General features: G+C 44.3%; 2 protein-coding genes across 3 annotated transcripts in view; one reads left to right on the forward strand and one right to left on the reverse strand.

Annotated features, from left to right (window-relative positions):
• Positions 1 to 9482, reverse strand: part of MYBBP1A (MYB binding protein 1a) — a 61648-nt gene extending 52166 nt beyond the window's left edge. Inside the window, exons 1-10 of the mRNA XM_056347634.1 lie at positions 9144 to 9482; positions 8827 to 8922; positions 7859 to 7942; positions 7463 to 7537; positions 6963 to 7070; positions 5765 to 5955; positions 5307 to 5474; positions 3843 to 3960; positions 1189 to 1478; positions 146 to 253 (exon numbers count right to left, since the gene is read on the reverse strand). Of these exons, the coding sequence (XP_056203609.1) occupies positions 146 to 253; positions 1189 to 1478; positions 3843 to 3960; positions 5307 to 5474; positions 5765 to 5955; positions 6963 to 7070; positions 7463 to 7537; positions 7859 to 7942; positions 8827 to 8922; positions 9144 to 9311 (1406 nt within the window). The 5' untranslated portion in view covers positions 9312 to 9482. The remainder of the gene's footprint in view (positions 1 to 145; positions 254 to 1188; positions 1479 to 3842; positions 3961 to 5306; positions 5475 to 5764; positions 5956 to 6962; positions 7071 to 7462; positions 7538 to 7858; positions 7943 to 8826; positions 8923 to 9143) is intronic.
• A 932-nt stretch (positions 9483 to 10414) lies between these two features.
• On the forward strand, positions 10415 to 22009 carry EIF4H (eukaryotic translation initiation factor 4H). 2 transcript variants are annotated; one of them, XM_056347764.1, is made up of 7 exons: positions 10415 to 10566; positions 15818 to 15999; positions 16988 to 17052; positions 17162 to 17258; positions 17917 to 17982; positions 19844 to 20002; positions 20128 to 22009. In XM_056347764.1, exons 1-7 carry the CDS (start codon positions 10508 to 10510, stop codon positions 20262 to 20264), a joined length of 765 nt encoding a protein of 254 aa, XP_056203739.1. In that variant the 5' UTR covers positions 10415 to 10507; the 3' UTR covers positions 20265 to 22009. The 2 variants fall into 2 exon arrangements, with proteins under 2 accessions (XP_056203739.1, XP_056203815.1); XM_056347840.1 differs by lacking the exon at positions 17917 to 17982.
• The last annotated feature ends 1822 nt before the right edge of the window (positions 22010 to 23831 follow it).

Consider the following 23831-nt stretch of genomic DNA (forward strand, 5'->3'; position numbering starts at 1 on the left):
AGTCTCCTAAACAATTTATGTTATGGAATATTTCTACTACTGAACTTGCCTAGTGTCATGGGGACAGCTTACTTGCAATATTGCTACAGAGCTAAAGAGAATTCTGCCAAGCACATGTGGCATTATGTCTTTAAATCATTCTCACCTGGAAATATCCATCACAAGGCTCTCTTCTTTTTTCACTGGACTTTCAATGAGGTTAGCGAGTCGGTGGGTGATCCATTTTCTTAATCGAGCAATCTTACGCTGTGCTCTTTCAATAGGAAAGTGGACAGAATCAGTAGTTTGAACACAAACCCAAAACAAGCACAAACCACATGATCCACTGTAGCAAGATGTGACTTTCAGGTATTTAGAGGCTTTACGCTAAAGATGGCAAAGTAATCAAAGTAAGAAAGCAAAAGGTGCATAATAAGAGATAGAATCTTTCCAAGTTTGCTTTTTACTATGTAAAAGACAGTCTGTTTACCCTACAGAGGTACTGCAGCTTAGCAAAAAGCACTTCAAGAACTGCAGTAGTCAGTAGAGTGAGGTTATAGGTGCACAAGTAACACAAAGACATACTGTTTTAACAGCTCACATCTTTGGAAGAGGCCCCCACAAGCAACCCAGTACCCACAGCACCAAGTAGTGGGTATTCAGCAAGCACCAGCACCAAGGATGATAGAACTTTTTCTTGGGAAGTTTTCCTATCTGGAATTTGCTAAAAATGCCTATCAAGGATATAAGTATTTACAGACTACTCCTGAGACATGGAAGTGGGTGCTTTGCTGCAGGCCAAAGAGACAAGAGCACTCACACCAGTTTAATAGTCAGATAAAAGGGATGCACAATTCCCTCAAAGACCTGAGAGTCTGCAGTGAAAAAGAAAGCCACTGGACATTTTTGCCAAAGGAGCTGTCAGGGCTGGAAAAACAAGAGAAAAGTTTCTTTGGTGATCTTGTCCGCTTTGGTCAGGCTGGCTGGTTCTCATCGTGTTTGATCCCATTTGCAGAATTTAATTTTGTCCCAGCAAGAGTCAGATGATGCTGGGGCTAAACCTTCTGGGACAGAGGAAATAGAATAGGTGACAATTGTCAACTCATGGCAAGGGAACCAGCAAACATTGGCTGTCCAAACCAGACTTCACACTGGTAGCCACTCTAACCACAGAACAGAAAGAGGAAGATGCATCACCTATACACTCACATGTTTACATTTTCCTGGTTCTGTTTTTGCCGGTTACTTGAGAAATCTAAACAACAGTCGAAGTCTGGCCTGAGGAACATGCCTTTGAGCCAGTCAACGTATTTTTGCAATGCCACTGGTTGCAGGTGTCTGACTGCCCTGGAAGAGCTGGACAACACTGGATAGCCTTGATTGGTGAGACTGGAGAAGCCGATCACCACTGCCAGCTGCCTCTCCACGTCGTCACAGCTGTTTAGAAATTCATCTATATATCTCTCCATCTCTGGAGCAAACTTAAATCGGTCTGGAAGCTGAAAAACAGAGTCAAACAAGCAGGTTAGAAACCTCACAGTGAGTATACCGAGTGTCTTTGTAGTACAAATCACTTTACAGATTTGACTGCAGTAAGTAAAGTCACATGCCTGAACATTTATCATAAAGCATATGGTAGGTCATCAATTAAACCTCACGGTCTTCCTCACATAGGAGCAACCACTGTAAGAACCACAAAACCCTGTCACATACCAGCTTCAACCCTTTAATTTGCACCTTGCCAAACAGTCAGGCTTTGGCAGGCTAGACCACAGGCTGACCAGGTACAGCTAAGCTCCTATACTGATCAGCTCTCATTTTGAGTGAAAGTCCAGTGTCTTTCTCACATCATCTGCCTTAGACTTTCCTCCCTTGATTTGGAAACTCCTCCACACCAATTCCAATCTCATCCAGCAACCCTGGAGCCTGCTGACCTACAGTGGGTAGAACAAATCCCACTTCCTCTCCCTGGTGTCTCAGAAGTGTTGAGGCACTCTGAAAGGAGGGTGAGTTAACACATTAACCTAAAAAACATATCCTGGGGTGTTGCTGTTTCATGTTGAGTCCTGTCTTCAGTCCTGACACTGATCCAGGAGGCATACTGCTGGCGGGCTGCTGGCTTTGGAGCACTGTCCAGCAGCATGCAGACCACCAGGACATGTCCCATCTCACCATATATCCCATTTCCTTATGTTCTTTCATGGCCCAAATGTTCAACCCCACTCATTTCTTCCGGAAAAAAACAAAAGCATAACTTGGAGGGCAAGCTGGCTTAGTTCCAAAAATGAAATGCAACTTTCATAAATTAATAAAACAATTTGATTAGTATACTGCACGGTCAAGTGACCTCGCAGGAACAGAAACAGTAACGAAAGTCCAGGAAATACTGCTCTTCTAAATAAAGGGGCTATAAATTCCAAATTAACTACAAATCCATCCAATTATAACATAAGTACCCCTGCAAGAAATTCACACAAAACACAACTTAAAAAGCTCCTACTTCCACTGTTTGAGAACTCAATACTCATGCATCACTATGAAAACCGGGATAAAACCTCAAGGAGAGACTGCTGTAAAGTAGGCTAATAACACACAACAGGGTTTTCATCAATCATCTCTCAACAAAAGCAAATCAAGTACATTTGGTCCCTGCTGAAAAAAGTGGATTCAGGAAGTTAACTGTCAGTAAATATCAGACCCAAAGTCTAGTTCCATCTCCAACAACAACCAAAATCCCATTAAAAACGTACAAGAGAACAGTATTTGCTTTCCAAAACAAACAACCCGTGTCAAGTAACAAAACAAACCCACAGAAACAACAAGTTCAAAGCAAGATATCTTTTACTTCCTCATCATCAACAATATTAGGAGTTTCTCTTTCCATCTAGTCAATCATTGTCTTCAGTGGATTTGTACATTTCAGACAGGAATTTAAAAAAATTTTTACACACATGGAAGAACACAGCCTAATTCACTGTGCAACAGCACAAAAAGCAAGAAACAGAAAAACAAGTCAGTCAGTGGATAAACCCTGGGGAAACCTGGTCCATACAGGGAGGCACCATGGGAAGCATTATTTACAGAGCAAAGCCATGCATCTATTGCTACTTTGATACCAGAACAGAGAAACTGCAAAGTCCTATTCCTCCCAAGAAAGGGCAATGATTTTTGAGCCTACATGAGGCAGCTTAGGATTATGTTACCACAAAAAGCCAAGCTAAATCCTGTTTTTATCAGCATTCCCCTTCCATTCTTCCTCCCTTTACTGCAGAACTGTGTTGTTTGCTGGCTTCCCAGGAGGGAAGAAGGAAAAGGGAGTTCCAAAATCCAATTCCCAAATAAAATTTGTGCTTAAACCTCAAATGTGCTCATTGAAACAAGCACTAACATAAACAAAAGCCTGAGCTGTCCCTTTTCATCGGTGCCTTCAAATGTTCGTGCAACACCCAGCACAATGAGAGACAAAAAGGAGCTTCTGGACACACAAAATCAAAAGGACTGTTAAAGGATGACATATGACATTGTCAATATGCTGAGGGCTGCTCTTCCTCTGCTTCCCCTATCATTAGGGCTTTCTCAGCAACATCAGTGAAAGTAGGTAGGTCAGGACCAAACAATTTCAGAACTCTTAAAATAAGTCTGAACAAAAAATACACAAATAGGCAATGACAATTAAACATAGTCTATACTCAGCCCACCGCAACCAGTGGTCATACAATAACCTTACTTTTACTAAGAGTCCAACGTCTAAAATTACATAAACTTTTATATAAGACGATGTGAAACTAGAAAGGGGAGTGAAGAGGACTTCTGCTCAGGATAGGGTCTTTAGCCCTGAGCACAAGTACTTTCAGAAGACCTACCTGACTTGTTACCACGTGTTCTCCATAATGCTGCATCACCTTCCCTCTGAGAACCATCTGCAGCTGATCCAGAGACAACAAGGGGAGAGCACTGCCCAGCAACCGGTAGCACATGTAACTGAGTGGGAACAAAGAAGATTCCCTCAGGTAGAGGCACAGCAGGAAAGCCACACACAAGGGTACGACAGAAGAAGCGGTGGGGCAGGCTACATGGAGCATGCAGGAAGACGTCAAAAGTTCATGGATCCTGTGTTCAAAAATCCTACTGCCCAAATGTTTTCTTCTGACTAGCATAGCTGCTAAGATCTCTCCCCATAGTAGGTCAGTCCTCTGCTGTCTAGTAATAGATGAGTCCTCACCAGCAGTTCCTTCCTCAATCCACTTTCTGGATGCCTTCTCTCCAGATCTTTATTTCCACAGGCCTAATAAAAACTTACTCAGTTTTTGACTACACAAATTTACTTAGTTTTGACAGCAACTCGCTGTCAATTTGATCGTAACTGCCCAACAGGCTTAGGAGTTATTAGACGGACAGCACTAGCCTCATTTCTGCAGGAAATCAGGCAAAAAAGTTAACACCACGGAGCATACAAATGGTATTTTTACACTTACCCAAGCCAAGTAAAACAAGACCTAAACTGCTCAGGCTTGGAAAATGGTTTCCTTTCACTGTGATACTCACATAATACATTAAGAATTATTTTTTTTAGGTGTACCTCTGCAACTTCTAAACTTTTGATCTAAGGAAGACTTAAACCTGGCCACAGACTTATTTGCTATGGTCCAAATTAAATCATGCTTCCCCAAAACGCTCACAGATTTGTAATCTAGATCTTGCCGCATTTTTAAACAGCATGGGTCTCAACAGACAAATAATCCTACTAAGGTCTAATATTAAACTTGGAAAAGGAGCTGAAACAGCTAGTGTTATGATGTCAACCACAGCCATATCCTACTTAAAGCAAGGACCACGTCAGAATCCAGACATATCCAGGCACTTTAATTCAGTTCATCCCATAAAGCACAAGTCCAGCAGTATTGGACACAAATTTCAGAACTAAGAGCTTGTCTGCACAGGAGCTGTCCTTAAACCACACAAAGCCAAATGACCCTCCCTCTCAACCAGAGAAAAAAGGATGGTACAGCTCCTCTGACAAGTCTCACAGGAGCAAGCTATAGATTTAAGACACATTTATGGCCAATGAGGTGCATCAGCTTTATGTGCTGTCCTAGTTAAATTTAACCTCAAATTTGTTATAGGCCACAATTTTAAGAGAAATCTTACAATAACTCCTAGATTTAGGCTCCCTACAAAGTTTCTCATGAATATCTAGCCAAAAGCAAGCATTCTCACATTGTTCATAAGAAACCGTATGCTCCACCCTACCACAGGGCAGCAGAAAGACTGGGCAAGAAACAGAAGGATAATACGGAGAACAACAAACAACATATGTTAAAACAAACCTCACAGGTCCTGATTTCTCCTTCAGTAGCCCATTCTCCACACCTTCTTTCCAGAACAGTTCAAAGGCATCTTCCTTCAGTGAAACTTGTAGCAAATCAAACACTACACCAGGCAATTTCTTCTCCTTCTTCTCAGACTTGGCAGCACTTTGCAGAAGCTCTACAAGTCTAGAAGAAGAAAGAAAATAATGTGAGAGATCTGGCCTGGAAGGGGATTGCTGAAGGCCAAATTCATCCTGCTGAAGTACACAGAACATTTCCTGAGCACTGCAGGCTGTGCCTCTAGGGAGAAAAGACAGAGCTGTAATTTAGGAACCCGCATAACAGTTAGTGCCCAACCCTTAACAGCACCTGCAGAGGCAAATACAGGCAGGTATCAGAATGAAAGCCACACTTCTCTCACTACTAGCCAAGAGACCTAGAATACTGCATTTAATGCTCCTTATTTAGGAACTTACCTGGGAATATTTTCCTCGTTTACAACAGTAGGCGAGCCAAACAGCTTCTTCAGATTTTTGGGTTTCAGAACACCAGGGAATTTCTGGATGCCCACAAGCAAAAGGTGCAGGTTTTCTGGTGATGTGAAGGCTGAAGCAAGGTCACCTTGCAAGATGTCAAACAGGACCTCCTGAAACACACTTTCAGGAACCTAGACAGGAACGAAGGCACAAGCATATCAGAAACATATGAGGACATTTTACTAACTTGCCGTGCAGTATATTAAAGTATCTACGTTGTAGGGCATTTTAGTAAAAGCCTGCAGTGTTCTGGAAACTTTAGAAATAGTTTTTATGGTGACACAACCAAAAATAAATAATGGATGTATCCAGTACTGCCATACAGTCCCCAGGTGCTTAACCATGTGGAGTACAACAATATGCTGTCATCAGATAGCAATTCTGGTCCAACTGACTCCAGCTGCAATTGTTCTCTTGCTGTTTGACTGCTCCTGTCTGTACAGCCATGCAGCCCAGGGAGGAGGAAACACTCTTGTATTAGCTTTTAATTATACTTCCCCAAAATAAGTTACTTGTTTCAATAAGATTTGCTGGAAACAACTGCATTCAATGGTTTTGAAGAAAACTGGATCCAACATTTTCACCAATGCACAAAAACTGCTTTAATTTGTATTTTTTAAAGACTGGATAGACTAGATGACCCAGAACACTTCCATACAAAACATTAGTTAGCCTTCGTATCTGCAAACATCCACACAAAAAGAGGAAACAAACACACTCTCTTCTTTTCCTACATACTCTGTTCCTTTACACCATGTCCCTACATCCTTTCACTCCAAACAGCCAAAAATTCAACCTTAGGCCCAGGCTTGCAGCATAAAACAGAAGGTTTGCTGTCCAGAGTTTTCAGCATACTTCTATTCAAAAGAGCAGACGGTCTAACATAGAACCCAAGCAAGTCAACTGGGGAAAAAAAACCAAAAACCTACTGGTTTGTCCACGATGAAATCAGATTAAGCCAAACCACAGCATCCTTCCCAGAATAAAAGCATCTACCCACAGACAATGTAGGAAACAGAACCCACAGTTTAAACTCACTCTTCCACACCCCATCTTTAACTTTCACCTATGAAGAAACTAAGGAAAAAGCAGTCCCTGAAGTAAAGTCCTCCCTCCTCCCACCCACCATGTGCTATACCTCAGACATGATGTCAATAAGAGTTTTGCGAGGGAGGTCTCTGAGGTGTGTTTGGTGATGGGCCAGCTGCTGAAGAAGCTGGATGCTCTCCAGCAGAGCTTTCTTGTCCTGTAGAGGGAAGATAAGCCAAAACCAGAGAACATAAAGATTAAACTGAAGGTAATAACCCACTCTTGAGATCCTTACACCTACTTGTAGTAAGAACGCTACACAAATGCATCTCGATAGGCCACTCAGCTTTTCCCAAAATGGTGTGTTCTGGCTGTGTATGATAACAGATCCCTTCCTTACAGGACAGTTGGGAACCTCCTGTACTATTTGACACAGTTCCTACACTCTAATCAGGAATAGTCATTTAAAAGGCACAAAAATGCAAAAGAAATGAACTGAGCTTGACGATTCAAGTCCCATCTCATCAACTAGCCTTTCTCTATATATCCTCTTTCCACTTCAGACAGCCCTAGAACCAGTGCTGATAAACAACATAACAGTAACGTTACCTTAACAAGCCGGCCAGATTGAAACAGAGCCATAACTCCAAAAAAGTTTCCAAAAGCAGCATTTCTCACAAGTTTCTGAAAAGGAGGAAAAAAGGGAGTTAAAAATCCACTTCAATTAGCAGTTAGATTTCACAGTCAGCTATAGCTCTGATCAGTGGCACAAGATGGCCAGAAGATCTAGCCTTGAATACCCTAGCATCTGAAGATAACATACTGGGAAGCAACCCACTGCACTACACTTAAGAACTGTTCCAGATTATCTTTCTGTCACATGGACAAACCAGTTTTCACAAATATTTCCATTGTTTCATTATAATTATTTGCTTTAGCAAGAACCCCGAAACTACAGTACCTGGGCACCAAGCTGTTGGCCAATGCTGCTATAAGCCAACTCACCTTTTTCACTTTTTCCAGATTGTGTTTTTCTTTTATCTGTTCCAGGACACTGCATATTGGAACTTCCTCAAAAGCCTGTAAAACCTGAGGACATGAATGGAATAGCTCAGTTTGCAGTTCTTTCATTTTATGAAGTTTTATCGGGTTCAGTTGAAATAGAGCTGAACAGCTGCTCAGCACAGCAGCAGATGTGGTGCTTTATTAAGCCAGAATAGAGGCAAGTAGATCAGTAAATGATATGTTAGAATAGGAACTAGTGCAGATGTAAATACACCAGCTGATATTCTTCCCCCCCCCCAATACATGACATAGCAGGATTAATAATGAGAACATTTTCCTGCAACTGCATGACCCCGTTAACAGAAGCAACGAAGCATTTCAGCATGGGCAAGGCCCTGATCTAAGTGAGAAAAACATAAGCTCTCCTGCATTATCAACTTCTCAGGTGAGCTGAGGTCAGGTCCTACTGGTGATCCCAGTTACTGGGACTCTTTGCTATGTTACAGATCCAAGCAGCACTGAGAAAAAAAAAAACCAACAACTTTGAAGTGTGTATTAACGGGTTGCCTTTTCAGATCTCCCACACCAACAGCCAAACACCAGGAGCAAGTCAATTTTAAGAAGTCACAGCAGTTCTGTATGCAGCATACTTGAAAACCTTTGCAAATTAAGGACGGTTCTTGTAGTAGAACATAATTCTGTAGCATGAGTGTTATAATGATATAAGCTACACCAGTATAAGTGCATTGTTCCTAAAGCAGAGTAGCACCATTTAAAACCACACAGTTTTCCTATGGTCACTGCAAGAGCCCTCCCTGTCATCTGCATGCGGAAGCTGCCAGAGGGGAGCCCTCCAGCCTCCTCACAAACAGCAAAGGGGGATCCCAGGAATTGACTGAAGCTGTCAAGGGGCCGCAGAGTGCTCTGCTCCACTCTGGGATATATAAAGATAAAAGATAAATACTGACCTGCGCCAGGGCCAAGCTGAAGCCTGGGCGGGCGGCCTCGCGGGTAGCTCCGAGTCCTTCCACAAGACGCTTGAGGGTGTACTTCAGCTCGTCGTCCTGGAAGAGAGACACAGCTCCTGACATGCCGCTGCTCCTCAAAATCCAGCGGGCTGCCGGCCCCCACCCCCACCCCGCACGCCCGGCCGCGGCCCCGCCGCGCCTCTACCCGACAGACGCGTTTCCCAGCGTAAGCGGAGGGCAGTGCCGTGCCGGCCCGCCGCCTGCCCGCACCCGCAGCCCCTCCGCCCGGCCCGGCCCGGCCCCGGCCCCGGCCTCACCTTCCTGCCCTCCCGCAGGTGCCGCAGGAGGCTCTCGGTGGCCGCCAGCCGCACCTCCTGCTCCGGCTTGGCGATATCCCAGAAGAAGTCGAGGAAAGCGCGGCCCTGCCGCAGCACCCCGCGGGGGTCGGTCACCGCGCCGCTGCCCGGGGCCTCCACCTCCGCCATGCCGCCGCCGCACGTGGGCCGCGCCGTCCGCCCCGCCTCTTCCGGGGCAGCGAGCGCCGGCGGGGACGGGCTGTCAGCCGCGCCGCGGCCTCCCGCCTGCTCAGCGCCGGGGCGTCTCCTCAGCGCCCCGCGCTCCCCTCAGGGCCGGCCCTCGGCATTCTGCACTCCCGCAGCGCTCCGCACTCCCCTCAGGGCTGCCCCTCAGCGTCCCGCGCTCCCCTCAGGGCTGCCCCTCAGCGTCCCGCGCTCCCCTCAGGGCTGCCCCTCAGTGTCCCGCACTCCCCTCTGAGCTGCCCCTCAGCGTCCCGCACTCCCCTCAGTGCCCCGCGGCTTCCTCAGCGCCCCGCACTCCCCTCAGCGCCCCGCGCTGCCCTCAGGCCACCCCTCGGCGCCGCGTTCCCCTCCCCACCCCAGAGCCCGGCACCCCCAGGCTTTACTGTCCCTCCCCTGCCCAGGGGCTCCCGTGGCTGCCCGGCGCCCTGGCTAGCAGCTCCCGAGGGAGGCTGAGATCCTTCCCCCGCGGGGCAGGGTGAGCGGGGGCAAGGGCCTGCCACACGGCTGGTTGTCGTATGAGAATCTGTGCGTCTTGCGGTTTTATTATAAACCCTGAAACAATGACCTAGGAAAAGGAAGCAAATCGGTTCATGCAAAGCGTACGTTTTTAAGGACGCCAAACGGAGGTCTCATTATCTTTATTGACAATAAAATACAACCCTGTTCTCCAGCTGCCAAGCAAAACCCGGCAGGTTTGCTGCCTCCCCTCCGGACTCTCATCTCATGCCAGTCGCAGGAGCGCAAGGAACAAGCGCAACACCCGGAGCATGAACCACCTCTGCTCTTCTCCGCAGCGACACCAGGATGATTCGTACGGGAGGCCAGCGACCGACACACCGGGGCGGCTAAAGCACGCCTCAGAGCCAAAGGGCCAGCCTTGTGTCACCTATAAACGCCCGGCCCCGCCGCCCGCAGCTCTTACCGGCGGCTGTCCCGGGGGGCCGCGGAGCGCCTGTGACGGCGGCAGGGAGCGCGCCGGGCCTTCCCGACAGGCAGTAGCGCGGACAGCCCCGGCGGGGCGAGGAGCTGGAGACAGGCACCGCCAGGGGCAGCCCCGGCCCGGGCTCCGCCGTATATAAGCGGCGCGGGGTCCTGCGGGCGCGGTCCTGTCACGCTCGCACGGGGAGGAGGCTGAGGTGGCGATGGCGGATTTTGATCCTTACGACGATCGGGCCTACAGCAGCTTCGGCGGCGGCCGGGGGTGAGCGCGGCGCTGCGGCCGGGGCCGGGGCCTGGGCCGCTGGGGGGAACGGAGCGCTGCCCCCGGAGCCTGGAGGGAAGGAAGGAGTGGCGTTCCGCGCCCCCCGGCTGGGCGAGGAGGGGGCGCGGCCGTGCAGGGCCTGGCCTGCCCCTTTCCCGGTGGAGATGGCGGGCGGGCACGGCGGGGGAGCCGGTGGGGAGAGGGATGGGGCGACGCTACCCCTAGGGAGCTTTCGGGCTCGTCTTACCCCGCTGCCTTCCCTTCTCCGGGGGGTTGGGCTGAGCCCGGCGGGGCGCGTTTTCCTCCGGCCTCGGCGGGCCCGCTTTGTGAAGCGGGGGGGGGTGCCGCAAGGTTCAGGGCCTGGCGGCTTGGGAGAGCCGGGAAGGGGCGGGAGGAGGAGGAGGAAGGTGTCGCTGTGTTCCCGCCGGCCCGGAGGCGAGTGGAGGGGGGGGATTTCGGGAGGTGCTGGGCCAGAGCCAGGGTAGGCCCTGAGGAGCTCCTGCAGGGACAGACCGGGAGCTGGGAGGAGGGAGCTTCCCGGGAAGGACTGCAGGGCGGCAAAGGGCCCCTGTTGTGGCGGGGCGAGGTGCCCGGCGGCGTGGGGAGCTGCGGCGGCGCCCCCGAGAGCGGGCGGCATTGTGATGCCTGCAGCGGGAGGAAATGGGAGGGCTTTGTGGTGCCTGCGGTCGGGGAGGGCTGGGAGCCGCCGGCCTGCGTTATCCGGGGCTCCGGTTGCTGACTGCAAATCTCTGATCCTCGGGAACAGGGCTTGGCTCATCACTTGGCTCTTTGCTGGAGAGCGTGGATAGGGGAGGAGCTACAAAAACAATAACCAGCAATTACGAAGTTTGTCTTAAATCAGGTTACAAAGATGCCATTAGCAATTTTTTTAATTCTGTAGCAAATAACCATGACAGCAGCCTAAAGTGGCACTTGACACTCATAATAAATTCCAATGTTACTACGCAGTCTGGCCTAGTCAATGTAGGCACATCCTGTGAAGCAATAAAATGAAAGTTAACGTGTTACTTTCATATTCAGATTTCTTTAGCAGAGTACTTAAATTTGCTCTCAGGCAAGATGTGAATACTTGTTTTGGTGGAAGTAAAGGTATCCTACTGATTAGTAGGTGCTTTTGCAGATGAGAAAATGTACTTGCTCTGATTTAGTTGTAGTTTTAAGCCTCAGATGCTACTAATATCAGAGTGCAACTTGTGCTTCCATTTCACTTATTATTACTAGTAAGTTGCTAACAGCTAATTCATAATTTCAGACCCTAACAGGTCTCTGTCCTTTGTGTAAAGCCCTGTAATACGTGTAGCGTAATGAAAACATGACTGTTCTTGAAGGTTCTGAATAAAGAATCCCTTGTTAACTTAAAGTGACTTTTGCTCATTTTTAGGTGCTTTAGGACTAGTGTAAACTCATTTGAGAGAAAACAGGTTTTGTGAAAGTTGCATTTTGCTTAACTTTCGGTCTGTATAGAGAGTAAGCGTAGGATTTATGTGTGACAGGTGGAAAACAATAGTGCCCAGCAAGTTCTAATGTATAAAGATATCTGCCTCTTTCTTATACTTCTCAAAATTATAGTGGTAGCGCCACAGAATATGACTGTGGTGTGATGAGATGGGATTTTGCTACACCTGAGATGTCTGGTAGAGTGCCGATTAAGAGCTGCAACATAATACTCTGGTATGCAAAAGTAATTTTATTCCAAAAGAAGAACAGGCTGCTGACATTAATAACAAAAGGCTTCCTATAAAAGCTTTTTGGTAAGTGTTTTGGAGCCCAAGATTTGACACAAAAACCTGTAATTAAGCATGCTGAGGCCTAGTTGAAACTCTGAACATCAGTAGAGCTTTTCTTGAAGGAAACTGAGTATTGATCACTCCTTGACTTGCTGGTACACTGCTTATTTAGGTGTGGCTTATAATACTGGGTGCCTTACTCAAAGGTTAAGATTCATCTGCTGAAGTGCTATACAAGTAGGTGAAAATAAAGAGCTAGTCTTTAACCATCTGGCATTTTAGATCCTGTGCTTGCCCATTTAGTGTTAATAAATGTCTTCTAATATTTAGACTTGGGTAAGGTTTTTGTTGAAGGTGTCTAATGCTTGCTGTAGAGATGTATTAGATTACTGGAATAAATTGGGTATGTATTTAGAGTTGTGGTCTTGGAGACTCAAAAAAACCAACTTGCATTCTGCTGAGCCTTGTGCTGCCTCTGATAAAGCACTAACATTGGTTAGACTGTTGTCCCTGTGCTGTGTAAAAAAGATAAATACTGAGCTATTGTTTTGATCATTAGTGAAAAGCTATTAAATACTAGCTTTCGAAATATTCTTTGTTTTGAACTTTTGACAGATCTTGTTCTCTGGAGAGAATAACTTTCTAAAACAGTAGCTTCAAAATGATAGTTTAGTTGTTCTTTCAGCCTAGTATGGCCTTACAGTGTCAGTAACTCAGTCCACCAAAAAATAAGTCTAATTACAGGGATGTTTGCCTCTGCATTTGCTAGAAGCAAGCTTTTCTCTTCAGCTTTATGTTTTGGTTTTCTGAAAAAGAAACCAAATAGTTGTCTTTCAGATTCCCACATTAAGATGACATAATTATTACCTAATTGTATCTGACAAAAGTTACACTGAGTAGGAAATGCAGATACTGATTTAACACTTTGATGTGACCCAGTTCACTTAGTTCAGATATGTTTTTAATTATAGTTGACTTTTGTCCTATTTTGTCACAAATGGGAGTATCTCCTTTCAATCTCATTGTTTGGTTACTGAAATCAGCCTTTTTTTTATTTATTTCACTGTTTCAGTGTTCAAAAAAAAAATGTAGGGAAGTGTAGAAACAGTTTCTTTTTGTGTTGCTATACCTGGATTCTGTAGGAAACTTAGTTTTAGAACCTCGTTGTTGTCCATTCCTGTGGATACTAAAATACCAAATACAGAGTTATGTATTTGATAACGGAGGCCTTAGTAGATCAAATTCAAAAATACTTCATTTTCTGACTTAATATCAGTAGGGTTGCACAACAGGGCACGGATTTCCACACATGCACTCTGTGAAGTTCTGGTATGCTATGGTAGAAACAAGGTTTGTCTGTAGCACAGAATTCTTCTGGGGATTGCTAACTTGAGGGTGTGGTTTCAGAAGCAGCTCAAATGGATCTGAGTGGGGGTTGCTGTTGAAAGCTGTAGTTTGAGCCCTTGATTTTGTTCTCCTTCCCATGTTGGCTTGAGTGCTCTTTGCAGCTGGCTAGATCACCTTGTTGATCTGGCTGAGAATTCGACTTGTGTGAGTTTTCAGGTGAATCAGCTCACCGAGCAAGATGACTGGCAGTTCAAGGAACATGTTAAGAATGTGTAGAAGGAGGGAATGTTCCCTTTAAACTCATCTGAAGCAATTCTGATGTTCCTATAGAACAATAAAAATTAAGATTTTTTTTTTTGTTCCTGCAAATTCTATATGTAGTATTTTAGTAGCTGTTTGTAAAGTCATAGGTGGGAATTGAGGACAAAGGCATGGAACCAATTCTACATACTACAGAATTCTTTGGAAGAGCAACTCAGCTTTGTTGGAGTTCCTTCTTAAAACTTAAGTCTTGTGACTAAAGATAATTCTGCTATACGTACACAGTACCCAACTATAGCAGCTTTAGTTCACCAGTATGTTTTTGACTCGTTAATGAGACAAAGGCAGATGAGGAATATTGTCAAAAATGCTAAAATATGAACCTGGGTGGACACTAATTAAAGATATGTAGGTTGTGATTCAAGTACATGTAGCAGCATGCCGAAAGTGACAAATGACTCCTGCACGGAGCTGCTAACATAAAAAGGCTCAAATGACAGGCTTATCTAGGAAGAATTAAGAAATTTTATTCAAGATTTCTGCATTATCTGATTCATGAGTAATAAAATATTTATTCTGGAATGAAAAAAAAGTATGTTGCTTGCCCAGTGGATTTTTCTGGCTGCATGCAACAAACGAAAGGAAATAATAAGAATATTTGAATTTGTGTTTTGGGTAGGATTCTGCAGACATCTAATCAGTTCATATCACCCTAGAAAATCCTGGTTTGGTACAGTTTGTGTTCCACCATGCTTTTAAGTGCACAGCAAGCCTCTGGGAAAGGGAGCAGTCCTGAACAAAGCCCAGTAAGTGTAAGGTGTTGAAGAGAACATGGGTAGAGTAGTACGTAGGTGTCTCAGGTGAAAGTCAAAAGAATGCTTGGGTGGGGTGGATGGTGCTGGAACCAGTGACAGTGATGTCCTGGAGCCTAGAAGTCCAGGAGCTATAACTTAAGGTTGCCTTGTGTCCACAGTACCAACCTTGCAGTCTGTAAAGAAGATCAAAGTTAGCTTTAGAAGATTAGGCTCTACAGGAGATTAACACACAGGTGTGTTACATTAATACAGTAAAGAATTTCACTGGTACAGTCTAGTTCCTCAGCAACCAATGATATTTGGTTATAATATCCTTATATTATAAACCTTAACTGAGACTGAGGGTAAAGATGGGAAAAGACAACCTAGTTTACCTCAGTCTGTAATTCATGAGACACAAAGGAAGAAGTAAACATCCAAATAGCACTGAAATTGGTTTCTCTGCCTTAGAACACATCGCTTAACATAGTGTTTTATTACGTGTTCAATTCAAAGCATTCCAGTCCAAATATCTGACAGTTAGGGCAATAACTTCAGAGTTAGCAGAAGATGTTTCTATTAAGCTAAATGCTGCTGAAATAATTCAAATTAATATGGAGTGGGTGTTGATAATATACTGTTTAGTTAAAAGCATTGGATCCAGCTTAATTTCAGGATAAGCCAACGAGCCTGTGCCATGGAAGCATTCACTGCTGTAAATTATTCTTAAAATCTAGTCCTGGATGTGTTTAAGAAGTAATGTTTTTGATTGGGGCACTGTAGAGCTAAGCTTACATTGCTTTTCTTAATGGATTGTATGATGAGAAAGAAGTTTGTTCATCACTTTGTTACTGAGTTCACCTGTAATGTATTAAAATATATTGTTCTTTTTTTTTTTTTCCCACTGAAGTACTGCATCAGGTAACACTAGAAAGGAGTTGGCCGGTACTGGAGGTGGCGGGTACAGGCAAAGGAATAGGAAAAACTAAGTGAACTTGTGGAAGAATCCACTTCCAAAAAGCACCTGAGCAGTGCTATATACTGTATTACTAGCTGTGGTGGGAGTCAAGTTCCAGAGGCACTGTGCTCTTTTTTCAACAGGTCTCGTGGTGGCGGTCTTGGTTCCCGTAAACAGAAAGAGCTGCCAACAGAACCCCCTTTCACAGCATATGTGGGAAATCTACCCTTCAACACTGTTCAAGGAGACATAGATGCCATCTTCAAGGATCTCAGTGTAAGGAGTGTACGACTAGTCAGAGACAAGGAAACAGACAAATTTAAAGGTGAGTGTTCAGAGTTGTTTTAGTTGTAGTTGGCTAACTGGTAGGAGAAAATGAGATGCTTCTGAAGTGTCTTTAATGGTGAATTTCACTCTGTAAAGCAGAGTTAGCTGCTTAATCTGTTCTTTATCGTGACTTATGCAGGTTTCTAATTCGCTAACAGGTAAACACCATTTGAGTGAGATTCACTGTTACTTCCATTATAAGATACAGACCAACCTGAGTGACAAGGGTCAATATTTGCCCTGCTGTAAAAGGACTTACTCAAACCTTGTTTGTCTTGTATGAATTCATACAAAGCTGAACTTCCTGACCCACTTAAAATCCATGACCTTAAGTGTTGAATGCTTACACAGTCTTCCTTTAGTTCAGATGACTCCCATTGCTTCAACTCTGTCTTTTTTTCTTTTTTTTTTTTCTTTAAGTAGATGGGGAGGGGGGGAAGCAAGTAGATAAGCCATTCAGACAATTGTTTTGGAGGATGCAAATCTGATTTCCATTGGAATTGGCCAGTGGAAGGGGAGTATATTTGTAAGTTACTTGAGGGCGTTGGGGCAGAGAGGCTTAACTCAGATGCCAGAGGGCCTTGGAAAAGGAATGAATTCGCTAAATTATATAAATCAGATGACTGGCCAAGCAGGTGGTACTTGTTTAAAAATACTAGTAACCAAATGTCACTATTCAGCTAAATAACTGTCTAAAGGCATAGAGCAAATCTAATCTGTAATGAGAACCCTATGGTAAAGGGAATTAATCAGGCTCTTGGCGTTTGCTTAGTGCCTGTACAGAGTTCTGTTTCAGGATTTGTCCCCATCATTAACAGGCATAGGTAAATGCATTCATAGTTAGTGTTTGGTTTCTGAGTTGCGTACATCTTGCACTCGTTTGTCTTTGAAAGAGAAGGGAGGCTATTAGCAGATATGCAGGAAGAGTAGCTTCTTACAAAGGACTCTTGAAGTGCTGGTATTAACTTGTGAGGTTTGTCTTGCAGGATTTTGTTACGTAGAGTTTGATGAGGTGGAGTCACTCAAGGAAGCTCTTACATATGATGGTGCAGTAAGTATACTTGCAATTAATTTGTGAAATACAAAGATAAACACAAGTCTCAAACTCCTTGGCAGCCCATATGATAAATTCTGAAGAGATTCTCTCCTTTATTTAACAGCTTTTGGGTGACCGGTCACTTCGAGTGGACATAGCAGAAGGCAGAAAACAGGATAAAGGTGGCTTTGGCTTCAGAAAAGGCGGGCCTGACGACAGAGGTGACTTCAATTTGTCTAAATAGCTTCTTCAACATAATGGTTGTAGTTACAACTTCTGATGCTGAATAATGCTAAGACAAGGCACGCAAGTGAATGTGATTTTTATAGGAGGGAGTTTTATTTGTATATACAGTTCTAACCTAGCTGCTGCCGCTCCTGAAATGTCTGAAATATAGATGCGCTTTGTGTCCAAAAGCTGAGTATGTTGTGACTCCTAGCCCAGGAAGTGAGACCAATACCCTTAGTAATGTACAGTGTCTTGCAGAGGACAATCCTAAGGCCAACAGTCTGATCTGCTACTATTTTCTTAAGAAAAGCGAGTAAGCTAAGTAAGTGTAAGTAGACAAATACCTATTTTGGATTATCTAGCTCCTGTTCAGTGTAAAACCAAGCTTTGCTGTAGTGGAAGCTCAATTGAATGAGACTTACTAAAGGTTTCCATTGAATGTGTATTAGAGAAGCTTTTCTGACCGCTTACTCTTGGTTAACTTAAACTGACCTTTTGTTTCTATGCTTGGAACTTGGTAGTATTGAAACAAAAGGATTTTCCAGCAGCATGACTTTTGGATATTGAAGGACTGAAACTTTGGTTTGGTATCCCCTTGATCAGTCTTTCCCACAGCTTCAGACCTGAACACAATTGTGGCTTTTTTCCTAGGAATGGGAGGAGGTTCCCGAGAATCCAGAGGAGGTGGATGGGATTCCAGAGATGACTTCAATTCTGGTATCAGTATTAACACTTATACAGATAGGCAGCCTAAAAGGCACAGAAATGTTCTCATTTTCATGTCAGCTACATTTGTCCCCATTACTGTTTTGATTGAATCTACTGTATGCCAACTTTGGACGTCCTCCAGCTGCAGTGGGAATCTTCATTGCCTTATAACAGAGGAAAGAGTCTTGTAAATTTTATGAAGCAGTCCTAAATGACAGAATACTTGTTCAAATGTAGCCTATGATGTCTAGGTTTTAAGCATTTCTCAAACATATGGCTAAGTACATTTCTGAATAGTAGCAGAAACAGACATCATGTGAAAAAAATGATACTGTATTCTTTGAGAGCAGAAGCTTTCACCTTTTTAAGGAGATGTGACATCATTGTATGTGTATCCCTGAGGCAACTGACTTCTCCAAAGATGCGTTAGTGTTCCGAAGCACTTCTAAACCCTAAACGTTCTTAAATGTTCTTGTTACAGTAATGCAAGTTGCAACAAATGGCTGGGCTTGCTGAATGGAAGGTAGTGATGGAGCCACTGGGTTTGCTCTTGACTTCCAGTCAGTTTCCAGCTATTAGAATCCAGGGTGACATTAACACAAGTGCTTTTGTCCTCTGAAATCATGGGTTTGGTCCATTTTCTGATGGGGAGATGCTGGCAAGTGCAACTTTGCAATGTCTGGTGTCTGCGTGCGTGGAATGGACAAAGTAGAAGGAGCGGTAACCAAGTGTGCCTTTGCCACCAGCATGAAACTGAAGCATGATGCCGGAGAGAAGCGGCTTGCTACAGCGCTGCGCTTAACCTGCCTTCATAGCTAAGCATTCTGGTGTCATAGCTTTATACCTTCTGTGGCAGCTTCTTCAAATATGGATGCATTTCAGCTTGTTAGATGCTGGATGAGTGAGTGTGAGCCAGAAGTGTAGCATTTAAGTCTTAGTTGCTACAGAGGCTTTTTTTTCTCAGGTTGTACAGCCTTGCTCTGGACCAAGTCTTTAAAGATGGTTGGTTGGTACTGAAGTCAGTAAGGGACAGTTCTGCAACTGCCAAATACTGAAGTGGAAAGGAAAATCTCAGATGGGAACAAAACAACTTTCTCTTCCAGGTGGCTTCTGAAAAACTGAGTATATTCCCCTTAGGTGTGCCATTAGCCTGAAATGCAGATGATGGGGGGGGGGCTTGGAGAGATGCTCTAGAATAGTCTTTGGTACAGACTAGAACTCTGGTTAGTGACAGACAGTTCTTGACTTTTTTGATACATAAACTGAAGTACAGTCAGTTTCATATTTAAAGTCAGAATTGGTATTTTTCCCTAGCTCTTTAATTAGTCTAGTAAATGCCTAGTCAGTTTAAAGTACAACTAAAAAGCCTTGGGGTTTTGCTCTGTTTTTCAAAGGCTCTGTTTTATAAGGACTGTTTATTTCACTGCTCCCTAGCTATTTTCCCATGTGCTGTGCACCTGCAGATTTCATGCCAAGGCTGTAGCCAGTGTGATCTTCTGGCTACAGAAGTACTCTTGAGTATTTCTAGTGTTGTCTCTGAATTCAGCTAACGGTGCTAACAATCTGAAGTTGCAGCTGAAGCTCATATTTTAAGCTCACTTGATGACCCATTCTCCAGCACTCCAATAAACATCTAGGTGGATAAAGCAGTTTCTGAACTTGGCATAGCGTACCCAGTTTCAAATGGAATCTGTATGACTCTTCTAGAACGTGTTAGAGATCTGTGAAGCAATCTGCCTACAAAGGCTCTCAGTGTATCATCTTGGACTGACAGCAGTGACTTTGAAAGGTTTTCCAGTCATCCAGATAACAATCTAGATTAAAAGCATTGCAAAATGTGCTCTTTAAATTCACTGTCTTCTGTCTTCAGGATTCAAAGATGATGACTTCTTGGGAAGCAGAGGTAGAGGAACCCGCCCTGGAGACCGGCGACCACCAGGTGCCTCAATGGGAAGTGGTGGCACTGGTCGCTTCAGAGATGGGCCTCCCATTCGTGGATCTTCCATGGACTTCAGAGAGCCAACAGAAGGTAAACTCTTTGTCTTCTGTAATGCAGCCTTCCTTCATGAAGGAGAGAGACTCCTGCTTTCTTTGTCAGGTTAAAGTTACTGCCCTTGACAGAGATCTTAAAACCGTAATGTTTTCTCTTTTCAGAGGAAAGAGCACAGCGACCCCGACTTCAGCTCAAACCTCGAACAGTTGCTACTCCCCTCAATCAAGTAGCCAACCCAAACTCCGCTATCTTTGGCGGAGCCAAGCCCCGAGAGGAAGTAGTAAAAGAGCACGACTGAGTTTGGGGTTGAAAGGGAATGGGGAGGCGGGAGAAAAAGCAAGACAGTACAGAGTGACTAGCTCTGCTGGAATGTCAACCCTGCAGTTTACCATTCCTGCCATCTGGTATTTGTCCTCTTTGAAACCGAAAACACAGAGCTTGTGAATGCATGTCAGCTGTTAACAAGTGGTTTTTAGTACGTTCTTGGCTTTGCTGTATCTAGTGCCTGCTTTGTGCTGAGTTTCCTTCTTCTGTTTCCTTCCAAGCAGCACAGTTCCCAGTAGATAAGGCAGTGTAGCTGCTTCCACGAGCGTGGAGGTCTCTGGACAAAGGTGCTGCTTCTCTTCTTCCTTTCTGGGTTTCTTTTACTTTAGAAGCACAGGTTAGACTTAGTTATTTCCCTGTATTATTTCCTTTTACTACTTCCTCAGTGCTCCTCTTCTGACCTGCATGTCTTGTTCTGTATTGCTGTGGCTCTGAAGAGGAAACTGGAGAGTCCAGATGAGTTTGAACAGAGAAATTTACAGTTCTAACCAAGTAGCAAAATACTATTTATGACAATTGGTGATAAAGTTACTGTATACAGCAGATGACCTTATAAAACTGAGGGGGACAGCTGCCCTTTCACACAGGTTACCAGGAAGGATCAATTTAACAGATGCCTTGGCTGACAAAAAGCCTGGTGAGTAGGTAGTGGAATTGGTGTGGATAAAGCATCTGCCAGCGGACCCTTGCTGGTGGTTGTCTGTTGACTTCAAAATGGTATGATACTACACCTCCAAGCTCAAGGTTAGTGCTGCAAAAATGTGCCTGTTTGAGCGTGATTGCTCACTGGCTCTTTCTGCTTACTTTTTTTGGGTTTTACATCTTTGGGAAATTTTTAAACGAAGTTTCTACAAATAAAATTGACTTTTTTATTTTTAAGGAGTGTATACTTTGCCATGCAGTATGTAAATGCCGTTATCCCCTTTATCTTTGCCCAGTGGTGTACAGTTTTAAGACCTCTGCTTTCAGAATACCTTGAAAATGGGCAGATTAGAAATCGTTCTGCTATAGATTCTCTTCATGTAGAAGTTTGGGTACAAAGCATCTCTAATTGCTACGTCTCTCTTCACTCGAAACGTTTCTTGCCAGTGTTTTATGGGAGGAGGGAGGGGAGGCTGGAGCAAAAGGAGAGAGCCCATGAATGTTTAAGGACAAAACCTGGATCTACAGCACTGAAGCGTGGATATGTCCAAAGCATGAGGAAAAACTTGGGCCCCTAATGCTAGTGCTGACAGCTTTTGGATAAAACAGCCAGCACACCGGAGTACTTCCAAGAGGAGTTTGGAAGCATGGCTGCTTCACTACCAGCGTAACTACTGCTAGTAGTGAATTTCTTCCTGTAAAGTTACCTTTAATGTCAGAGTCCCAGCAATTTACAGAACTACTCTTTCCTTCCTTCTGCCTGTCACTTAATCTGCTTCTGAGATAAGAACCATTTGTCTAACACTAATACTTAATTTAAGACAGACATGCATTGTGTGGTTGTATTCCAAACCAATAATTGATCTATTTACATCTTCAATGTGGAAAAGATTTTTAAGAACAAATTCCCATATAAAAACTCTCCTCTAGTCAAGACAATTGACTTTTAAATGTAAAAACAAAAAAAAAAAGAAAAGAATTCCAAACACTTAACACATTCTGCTTCATAACAAAATAAATTTATGGATATGGTATTTTGTGAATGATCTTTTAAATAAAAGAAAACATTAAGTAATATTTAACATTGGTCTTTATTTGAGTCTGCTATAGCATGGATTTTTTCTCCCCCCTCAGCTTTCAAACTATGTGTTAATTTGGAATTTTGCTTCCTTAAATTTTATGGGGAAGTGCTACCAGACCTATTCTTGTAAAGGGGGGAGGAGGAAAAGATAAAGGGGAGGAACCTAATCTAAACAAGTGTTGGTGGAACATGTAGGACACTGAAGTAAAAACTGTGTACAAGTGGAAGGGAGCAAAAATTCTTTATCCTGTGGCTTCAGCATAACTTCTGTTACGTTGCTAAGGCTGCCAGGCAGAATTGGGAAGCGCTGTAGCTTGTAGGCCGTACAGTTCATGCTGTTTCCCACAAGCTGGGTTCTGCTGCTCTGCGGCCGGAATCCACTGCCCAGTACAGGGCAAAAAGTGTGTCCTTCCAGTCTGAGCAGTGATCAGTTGGTTTAATGTGGACTCTTTGTGGGGAGACTAAATAATCTACTTGCTGCTATCTTGCCCAGTTTCTCCCAGCTTTCAGCTGGCCTGTTTCCCACTAGATGTAACTTAACAAGGCTGTTGCACTGCGCCTTTGAAGTATGTGCGTACTGCAGGCTAGGTTAAAGGAGGGAGAGCTGGGTTTTTATTGAGGAAAGGAGCTCTGACCTTCCTGCTTGGTTTTACTGCTTCCCGTAGCATGAAAGGGTGGCAAGTGTTCCTGCCTTCTGGCTACTCAGTCCACTCTCCTTAGACCTGCTGTTGTGAAGCTTGAGCAGAGAATCCAAATCCTGCTCTGGAGCTGCTTGCTGAAAAGGCGTGTGCACTAGCAGCTGGCTGCCCATCATGAATAACAACCTGAGGTTTATATTTTAGAATTGGGTCAGCTGCATGAGGGTAGTGTCCTTAGGCTGCTACCTTGATTTGCTCATAGCTGGTCCTTCAAACCTGGTGGGAGAAGCCGTAATTCCATCACTCTGCGTGGAAGAAAGTAACACTGATTTGTGAGACAGGCAGAGAGGTGGAAAATGGCTCACCTTAGTTCTATAAATATTTTTCCATATCTGCTAATACTTGTTTGGTCAAGGGTTTCCCACTAGTAAATGCAGCCTAATCCCGGTATCATGTAATACCTTTTTTTTTCTTTTTTAGTATTTCTTCATATGCAAACATTAATGCATTGCCTGGTTTCTTTGTAGCATTCTGCATTAATGCTTCCCGTATGGCTTAGGGTCAGACTCCTCCAGTCCTTTGTCTTTCCCCCTTCAAAAATTTAATTGATTAAAATTTTCCTGTACAGAAGCATATCAAACTAGCTCATGTCAACAGCTGACAAAACTGTATTTAATATATGGATGTGGCATTTAAAGTTTTGTAGGAGGAAGCGAGATGATGTTTTCCCCATCCCACCAGCAAAAAGCAGTTAAGGTTTAATCTGTAATGCTGAATTTTACCTGCAGCTTAAAGCTAAGCCTGGCATGGCAAAGCCTAGACAGAGGAGGTTACCAGCGGTGGTAACAAATGGGTAATTCACTCTGGTTATTCGTATTCTCACCAAGTTCTTTCTAGTAGCTGTGCAGAGCTTTCTTCAAGCTTGAACTTAAAAAATAAGCAAAAGTGAAGTCAGGCGTGCAGCAGTTGGGTTTTGGAACTGAAATGGAATTTGCTTTGCTGCTCTAGAAGGTGTTTTGTGTTTCTCCAGTTGGGTTGCAGGCGGGGAAGGCTGGCATGCGTGGTGGCTCTGGAAGCTGTGGGACAATGCAGGAGGAAGCAGCACGCATCTAATGTGCTGCAAAACTCTGCTGTCAACCGCCAAAAGAGAAACGCTGCTGAGCTCCCAAACCCAGGGGCT

Source organism: Falco biarmicus, chromosome 1, assembly GCF_023638135.1.
Source record: "Falco biarmicus isolate bFalBia1 chromosome 1, bFalBia1.pri, whole genome shotgun sequence".
In the NCBI taxonomy this organism is placed as follows: Eukaryota; Metazoa; Chordata; class Aves; order Falconiformes; family Falconidae; genus Falco; species Falco biarmicus.